General features: G+C 39.3%; 1 protein-coding gene and 1 long non-coding RNA gene across 2 annotated transcripts; one reads left to right on the top strand and one right to left on the bottom strand.

Annotated features, from left to right (window-relative positions):
• The first annotated feature begins 476 nt into the window (after positions 1 to 476).
• Positions 477 to 1,908, top strand: MOS (MOS proto-oncogene, serine/threonine kinase). The gene has a single exon (XM_083623507.1). The coding sequence runs from the start codon at positions 833 to 835 to the stop codon at positions 1,856 to 1,858; it is 1,026 nt and encodes a 341-aa protein (XP_083479633.1). The 5' UTR covers positions 477 to 832; the 3' UTR covers positions 1,859 to 1,908.
• A 3,752-nt stretch (positions 1,909 to 5,660) lies between these two features.
• Positions 5,661 to 8,960, bottom strand: LOC310766938. Its single transcript, XR_014550539.1, has 2 exons — positions 8,458 to 8,960; positions 5,661 to 8,218 (listed from the first exon to the last, which is right to left on the bottom strand). It is a non-coding gene; the product is annotated as an uncharacterized lncRNA (long non-coding RNA).
• Between the last annotated feature and the right edge of the window lie 67 nt (positions 8,961 to 9,027).

Genomic DNA, 9,027 nt, shown 5'->3' with positions numbered 1-9,027 from the left:
TCTGGTTTCAGGCACAATTTTGGGACTGAATCAACCTTGATTGCTACTGGGTACCAGTTGCTGGAAACCACAGGTGAGCAGAGTGCTGTTGCACTCATTTCTGGCTTGCAGGCATCTGGCTGGCCACTGCAGTGGCCAGGATGCTGGATTAGATGGGCCATTAGCTGATTCAGCAGGCTCTTGGGTTTTATGCTCAGAGCCATATAGCTTCGCAAGGTTGCAACTTTTCTCTGAGAAAGCCCTTCTGTCTTTAATGTGCTGAACAACGGGCAGAAATTTAAGTTATGACTCTTCCTAGCATCAAGAGTACAGTGCCTATTGAATTTCTACCTGTCATTCAGTTGTTAAACTTCACTAGAAGTCGCTCTATTTAGCTACAGCCTTCAAATGCAATACACAGGACCAGAACAGCATAAGAACCTAACATAAGATCCAAATTAAATATTTCTAGCAAGTGTACTTAGGAATAAGCCTTTCATGATTTCCATGAATGGAAGGCTTGTCACTAAAATCACTTAGTAGGAATAATTTGTACTGAACTTAGTGAGACTTACTGCTAAGTAAACATGTTTAGGATGTTTAGCATTGTGCTCTAAGTATGTTTAGGATTAGGACTGCAATATCAATTCCCTTTACAGGCTAAAGTTACTAGAGTAATTATTAAAATTGGAATCATCTGAAGCTGATTGGAGTTTGTCATGTGAGATTAAATGCAGCTATTTATGAGAAGGAAACATGAACTTGGAGGCAAAAGGAGAACAAAGTTAAGAAAACCTACGTAATCCTTTCTCTTGGAAGAAACTGTGTTGCTTAACCTTCTTTTGAAATAATTATGCCATCCCCTCTTCCACATAGTCGTCTTCTCCATCTGGAATTTTCTCCATCTGTGGAAACACGACCCTGTAGTAGTCCCTTGGTGTTTCCTGCCAAACGTGAAAAGCTCTTTTTGGGGGAAGGTCCGTTGCCTAGGGCTCGTCGGCTACCCTCTCGTGTAGCTTGGTGTTCTATAGACTGGGATCAGTTGTGCCTGCTGCACCCCCTAGGCTCTGGTGGCTTTGGTTCTGTCTACAAGGCTACGTACCATGGAGCTACAGTGGCTGTAAAGCAGGTAAAAAAATGCAGTAAGAACCGTTTGGCATCACGGCAGAGCTTCTGGGCAGAACTAAATGCAGCACGCCTTGATCACAAAAATGTGGTGCGTATAGTAGCTGCTAGCACATGTGCCCCTGGCAATCAGGATAGTTTGGGCACCATAATAATGGAGTATGTAGGAAATAGGACTCTGGACCATGTTATCTATGGGACTGGCTGTATAACAGCTAAAAAGAAAGATGATCAGCTGAGTATAGCTCAGTGTCTAGGCTACTCCTGTGACATTATGGCAGGCTTAGTGTTTCTCCATTCACATTTGATTGTGCATCTGGATTTGAAACCTGCCAACATATTCATCACTGAACACAATGTTTGCAAGATTGGAGACTTTGGATGTTCCCAAAAGCTACAGAATGCTGCATCCGACCTGCAACTTTGTCAACAAGGGGGAACATACACCCACCGTGCTCCTGAACTCCTTAAAGGTGAGCGAGTCAACCCCAAGGCAGACATCTACTCTTTTGCCATCACCCTCTGGCAAATGGTTACACAGCAAGAGCCTTATTCGGGTGAGCGCCAGTATGTACTCTACTCTGTTGTAGCTTATAACCTGCGCCCTTCTCTGACTGCAGCTGTGTTTAGAGAATCAACCACTGGCCAAAGGCTTGAAAATATAATTGGAAGCTGTTGGAGAGCTGATGTAGCAGAGCGTCCTAGTGCAGAACTTCTCCTTCACAATCTTCAGTCCCTGTCTCTAATAGTATAAAAGACCTTGTCTTGTCCCCCTTCATTTTTATTGTTGATCATCTGTTGCTAAGTTTGTGTATCTTATTGCTCTGATTCTTCTCTGCATGCAAAAGAAGTTTAAAAATATATATGTTGCTGGTGATCAATTTTCTATAAATAAAGTTCATTCCAGGAAATTAGTAGTAGGTTTGATGGTGCTCAGAGACTGCTATTAGCTGTATTCAGTTTATTGTTTTGTCCTAAGCATCTGCATAGGTTAAATATGCCCACGATCTGAGACTTGGTTGCTATCCTAGGCACACTTTGGTGGGAATTGGGTCCATTGAAGATAATGGAGCTTCCTAATAGGAATGCATACCAAGAAAAATGTAACAATTATCATACTCCCAGTGTCATATATCAAACTAGTATTGCACAAGGGGGGGGGGTAACAGTGTGATTGTTATTTTATTCTCTTTGAAAATGATATATCTGTGTGCATTGAGCTACAAATAAGTTATATAATTTCTTTCCTTGTTTTAAATATTTGCTAAGCCACAGTGACATGATTTCAATGGTCAAAATAGGCTCACAAACAATGTATCAGTATGTGTAACATATCCATGCATTTTTGGGGGGAACTGATAAGAATGATGAATAATAGATTGGCTCGCTAGTTTGTCTCCAGTTCAGATAAACCATCCAGCTGTCCATTACCAGGTGGTACAGTTTATGAAGATACTTTCTTAACTATACCTAGATAGCAAAAGGCTTGACAAAACAGAGACTGATCCTTGATGGGCAAATACAACTGCAGTTCACAAGCAGTAATTTAAAGGTCATAAATGTAAGAGTATGTTAAGTTTAACTATCTAGTGATTGCTTTTAAAGTGTGTCCAGACACAATAGAGAACAGGACCCTGCACCTTTAATAGCAGTGTAGAAGTCGGAATTTCAGCAGGTGTAGCTTGTCCTGAATCTAGCCACCCTAGAATGAATACTCAAGCATTATTCTCCCAGATTAGTATTGTTTGGAAAGGAAAATGATCTTGAATTGTTTCCATGCTTTGTGCCCCTATGTGAATTACAAGCATTCTGAAAATGATAAAACCTTATTTGCGGTCTTGGGGAAACCAAGAACAACACAAAATAGTTAACTTCTAACAATGGTACTGCAAAAAGATTTGGATACATATTCATAACAATGTACTTTTAATATGTGGTGTGTGAGTTATGCTGCAAACCATCATCTGATCTTTGGGTGAAGCGTGGTATATAATAATAATAATAATAATAATAATAATAATAATAATAATAATAATTTTTAAAAAATTATTTATACCCCGCCCATCTGGCTGGGCTTCCACAGCCACTCTGGGTGGCTTCCAACAAAATATTAAATTCCAGTAATGCATGAAACATTAAAAGCTTCCCTAAAGAGGGCTGCTTTCAGATGCCCCACTGATAATGAAGCAGGAGACTGGAGGACTGCGATAGTTTTCTAACTAAATCTAAAGATATGGTGAAATCCTTGCTATTTTATTGCAACACCCTCTCAGATGACCTTTGAATTATGGATAATGATTTGTTTAATTTTACTTCCATGCAAATGTCAATGTTCCCATTTTGGTTGTTGCAAGTCTTCTGCTACCTTGTTCTTAAATGTTTGTGTTTAACATTTAAGCCTTGCTATCATCTCCACCCCACCCCCCCCACAAAACTTCAATTTTCTTTTATGTTAAGAAGTGCAAGTTGAAGTTTATTATAAAATAATAATAATCAAAGCTACTTCTGAAAACAGTTTCTCTACCATCCTAATACTCTGGTCACAGTTCAGAGAGCTCTTTTAGGTCACGTATGCACTATGGACTTTGGCTTATGATGATGGTGGGGACGTCCTCTTCTCCTCCCCTCAGGTATTTCAAACTGCTTCAAACAGTCATTCAAACTTCCAAGAGACTTACCCTGTGCTACAATATGCTGCTGTTTGTGGGGGGTAAATCATATTGATTTCTGTATTATGACTATGGCGGTATTTGTTGATATGAATAGACTGTGGCTTAAGTTACATAAGCTTATAGGATAGGCTGTTTTAGGAACACAGCTGGGAGCAAATGCAATTCCCGTTCTCACAATAAGAAAATCTTGTTTCCAGCAGTCAAGTTTGCCGAGTTAGTCTGTTTTGATTAAGATATAAGGAAGTTTAAAATAGCACTCTCAATTGTATCTATTTAAACAATAATCCAAAATAAGCAGAGTATTTTTAAAAACACAGAACAGCTGCTGATGCTTCCTGACTTCGTGCCTAGAACTCTCTAGCTTTCTTGTTTGGCTGACAGAACGACACTCTGTTACGACATCTAAAACTTTATATATATATATATATATATATATGGCAAAGTCTGAGGCATGTATAACTTGACAACTGGATATGTGTCATACACTACAAATAAACAGAAGTAGTGTTTTTAATATAGTATAACTGAATGCTCACCACTGTGAAAGTGAACATTATTGGGATCAAACCTGCTTGTATTTGTACAGAAGAAATATCATGGGGTCCAGAAATACTCTTACTTGGATATGGGTACAATTGCAGAAGTAAGAAGTTCTATCTCCCACATTAACATGTTTCCTTCAGGTTCACTCATTGCAACCTATGTATGTGCACAAAAACATGGGTCTGAGAATTTCTCTATGCAGTTGTGTTGCCACTGTGAAACTAGTTTCCAAAATTGTAAAACACGGTATCTAGCTACTAGACCCCAGAAACAGCTCTTCCAGAATAGTGTCTATCAATTATAATAAAACAAAAATTCCAGAAGGTATCAAAACACAAGGATTCATAGCTGTTATTAGATGAAATTTCCCTTTTATATGCAGATTGCTGCCTTGAGACTTTAAATGAGCGCTAATTAGGAAATCGAGCTACCTGTCCACACAAACTCACTTTTAAGAACTAAGACTGCAATAGGGATGTGGGAGAAATTTTATTCTCTCCACATTTTGTGATGAGCCAAATTATTTTACCATGTCCCCTGCAACAATGTGCAAATCAGGACATAGGTATGTGGATTAGTCACCACAATTTGTGAACCAATATGTGCATCAATACAATACTAATTATTAGTTCATTTATGAACTGCTTTCTGTGAAGTATTTCAAAGCAATTTCATAATACATAACCATTTAGAAGGCTTGTTGAAAGAGGAAATGATTTTTTGCTGAAAAGACGAGATATGGCATCTGTCTAACGGACAGGTGCTGGCACACTAGAAGGCCCATTGTAGTATCATGCAGTATCATGCAGAACGTATCATTCCTGGCAGTATGGTATCTGGTGATATTATATTTTAGGTATCCTTGTTTTAGCTGAAGCTGGTAAAAGCTAGCTAGCTTAGAGCAGCTAATAACTTCACTGTAGTCATGCAAGTAAAAAAAAAAAAGTTTAATGCAGCTAGGGAACAAAGCATGTGGTCCCTTCATGGGGAATTGTCCAGAGAAAAAGATAGCTGCTTCCATAAGCAGTCCTCAGACCAATTTATAGATACATTACCTTTATTTTAGTAGAACCCCATGGATTTTTAAGAATGTATTCAAATGCATTATTGCACGTATGAGAAACCATCATGGAACAGAAATAGGCTGGGTAACATACTTTAATGTATTATTTACAAAGACGTAGCTTGTGTGTCAACATAAATGGGTTGCTATCATATTTTTTTAACAATAATAACTAACCTTCACATTAGATGCTCACATTAATATAAATGTATATATCAAAATCTGCTGTATATTTGCCTTTTGTCAACTCTCCTTCTATTGGATCTTAGACCCCTGGATTTAGTTCTAAACATCTGTGTTGGTGTGCAGTGTCCTATTACAGTTGGAGATGGGCTGATGTAACAGTTGGATGTATCTTATCTTACAGACTTAGTTTTATGTTTCAGTTTTGTTTTGTTTTAAGAATGTAACCGAACTTTGATCTGAATTGAAGTTCACATGTTCAGTTAGTATACTTTATAAGAGATGCTAGAGGAGGGCTATACCTGGTTCCTAACAGAATCAATGTCAATAAAAAGTTATTCCTTTTTGCCATAATGTGAACTCCTTAGCATCTCTCTAGATGGAAAAAGATAGAAAATTCTTATCTACAATGGAGAAGAAGCGAATAGGTATATATGATAATCCCCTTCTGTTGAGAAAGAAAGGATAAAAAACGAGTGCTACAGAACTCTAAACACCAAGAAAATTACTGTGACAAAAGGTTTCACACATCGAGTGTTATTCAGTAAACAGTAAACAGATGTATGGTTACAGTGTGGGAAAAGTGGGGGGGGGGGCAAAAAGTTGTAGAATGGAAGAGATACATAACATTTCCATACAATAGTACAATACAATAGAAGCGCAATGATTATTTACAACAGCAGGAATCAATCTTATCATGTTAGCTTTGCTGAGTTGCTTTTTATACCTGTAGTGAGACAGAATGCCCTTTTCTTGTTTAAGACCTAAATCATGTTTGGGGAAATATTCCACCAACAGACTTTTATTTCACTTTTTTTGCCACCACATTACAAAGTTGTATGGGACTCCCATCTCAAATCTGCTTCAAAGTGTTACATCACTGAACTAGAATTTAACTCCAGCAATTTTGATTCTATTTATTTAGATTTTAAATTTAGGTTAAGGATTTATCTCCCACTGCCAGCATTGTTTTCCTAGCTTTGCTAGGCTAGTGTATATTGCCAATGACAACTGTTGACACTGCTGTGCAGAAATAATTCTTTATAATTATTATACTAAGATCCTACTAAAAAGGAATTGTTTTCTCAAGCTCAATATGGATGGCATCTTTTCTTCCTCCCTATCCTCTATGTCTTATTGCAAAACTACCACCAATGATATTTAATCTCCTTTGTCATCCATCAAATCTGTTTTGTATTCATATTAGCTTCAGCCACTTACCCAACCTTCTTAACAAAAATGTGAGTGTGGAAATGAAATAGGCTTATCCATTTCAATTTATCTACAACCTTCGTCTTTTAAAATAAGTCAAAACCTTTTATATAAGAGATAAAAACAAATACCTGATAAAAATGGTTCCATTGCTGTTTTATCCTACTAGATGGGTAAAAGTAGTAACATGATTACTGAAGCCCTGCTAATGGAAGCAAGGAATTAAATCCTATATTGCTGCGATGTAAGATATGCCTATTTTGCATTTGTATTCCTGAAGGCATTCTGACTTTTGTTCAAAATAAAGACCAAATTGTTCCAGGGTGAGTTGTCACCTCCCCACACCCCAACAATCTCATTCCTGGGAGTAAACAGAGTTAGGATTGCACTGTTGGTTGGATATATCATTGTACAAAGCAGGAGAGGGTTTTTGCTGTCCAACAGGTACAAAATTGTGGTAAAATGGTCATCTGAATGGTTCTATTGGAGAACAACATGATTAGACAGTAGGTATAGTCACCTACTACTTTTAATTTTTCTTGCTTTATTTGTTGTTATAACATGTGTTCACACTAGGATTTTATAGTACCTTATTAAAGGCATTCGGTTCATTATTATGTAAAATGTTCCATTAAGTCTGTTGCTTAAAAACAGGCTCACCATAAATGAACTTGGGTGAGGACTAAGGGGTTAATACGTGTAAGGGTGAAGTTGTTCCAAAGGAAGTATATCCTAATTCCAAAATGTGTCTGATTGTGAGGAAGAATAAAGTTAAAAGTTGGCAGATCTTTAACACAGGGAATACTGCAAAGATAAATTATTCTGCCCTAGTTGTGTATGTTCAGAACACTGGTTTTGTGGTTGTGTCCTGCCTTTGAACCATCCTATTTAAAATGTAAATATTCATATACTGCCGCGCCAGTCCATTATAAGACTGAAAAGTGATTCATTCTTTCCAATACTTCATAACAGGTCTCCCTAAGGAGAGACCTAAGGACAAAACGTTGAATACATCACTATCTATCCCATGTTTGTCTTTGTCTGGAAATAGAAGTCACAGTTTGCAGCAAGTGGGGAGTGATCCTATTTCTCCCCCCAGCACCATTTTGCCACTGCAGATTGCCTCCCCGTGCTTTGCACCCAAATGTGCAGAGTTGCTCAGAAATAAGTACCCTTGAGTTCAATGCAGATTACATCCAAGTAAGTGGAAGTCTTAAGACTGCAAGTCTAAGAATGCTGTGGGTTCCATCACTCTAAAACAGATTGGTTGACCCAGAGTATCTTTGAAACAAAGCTTTGGTCTCTGAGCATTTGTGGGAGTAAAACCAGCGCTCAGTGGAGTAATCCCACACATGCTTGTTTGGGCGTTAAGCCTCATCGGCTTCAGTGGGGCTTCCTTCCCCCCAACTCCAGCAACGTGGTTAACACAGGTGCCTTCCATCTCTACAATTACAGTGGTACCTCGGGTTAAGAACTTAATTCGTTCTGGAGGTCCGTTCTTAACCTGAAACTGTTCTTAACCTGAAGCACCACTTTAGCTAATGGGGCCTCCCGCGCCGCCGGAGCACGATTTCTGTTCTCATCCTGAAGCAAAGTTCTTAACCAGAGGTACTGTTTCTGGGTTAGCGGAGTCTGTAACCTGATGCGTCTGTAACCTGAAGTGTATGCAACCTGAGGTACCACTGTACGTATATGGATTCTATGGGCGAGGGGCTGATCGGAGTCAATCACTGCTGAAATGGAAGGCAGCCTGGAGCTAGAGATATAGATAAATAGTTTAAAGGGGGCGAGGGAGGTTCCGGGGCTAAATTCTAACTTGACAGACGAGGCTTGGCATCCTGGATAAACTGCCTCAGAGAAGCAAAGGCTACAGCAGAAGAAGACGCCTTGTGAGTACACTATATGTTTACCCTTCGATTGAGGGGGGCGGGAGTGTCTTATTCTGGATCAATCGGAAATTCCACATTTCAGAAGGAAGGTTTTAGAGTTTCCTTTCCTCCCTGCCGGAATAAAGGGGGAAATGACAGAAGCGAGATCCTACGCTTTCCCTCGGGGAAAAGGGAAAAGAACTCTGCTACCGGCATACGCCTAAAGCACATCGCACAGCCATGGCGGCTACCCTCCCTTCCCCGATCCGCCGCCCTGAGGAACAACTTCCGCCCCTGCCCCGCTTCGCAGACCCAGCCCTCGCCGTCGCCGCTTCTCCTCCCCATCCACCCACCCGAATTGGTTCCGGGGCGAAGGGGGAGA

This window comes from Podarcis filfolensis (genome assembly GCF_964270895.1).
Source record: "Podarcis filfolensis genome assembly, chromosome: 7".
NCBI lineage: Eukaryota > Metazoa > Chordata > Lepidosauria > Squamata > Lacertidae > Podarcis > Podarcis filfolensis.
Note: the sequence above shows the minus strand (reverse complement) of the source record. Positions and strands in the feature narration are given on the sequence as shown.

Coding starts and splice junctions, on each gene's coding strand:
- MOS (XM_083623507.1), top strand. CDS start 833: ATGCCATCCCCTCTTCCACATAGTCGTCTTCTCCATCTGGAATTTTCT.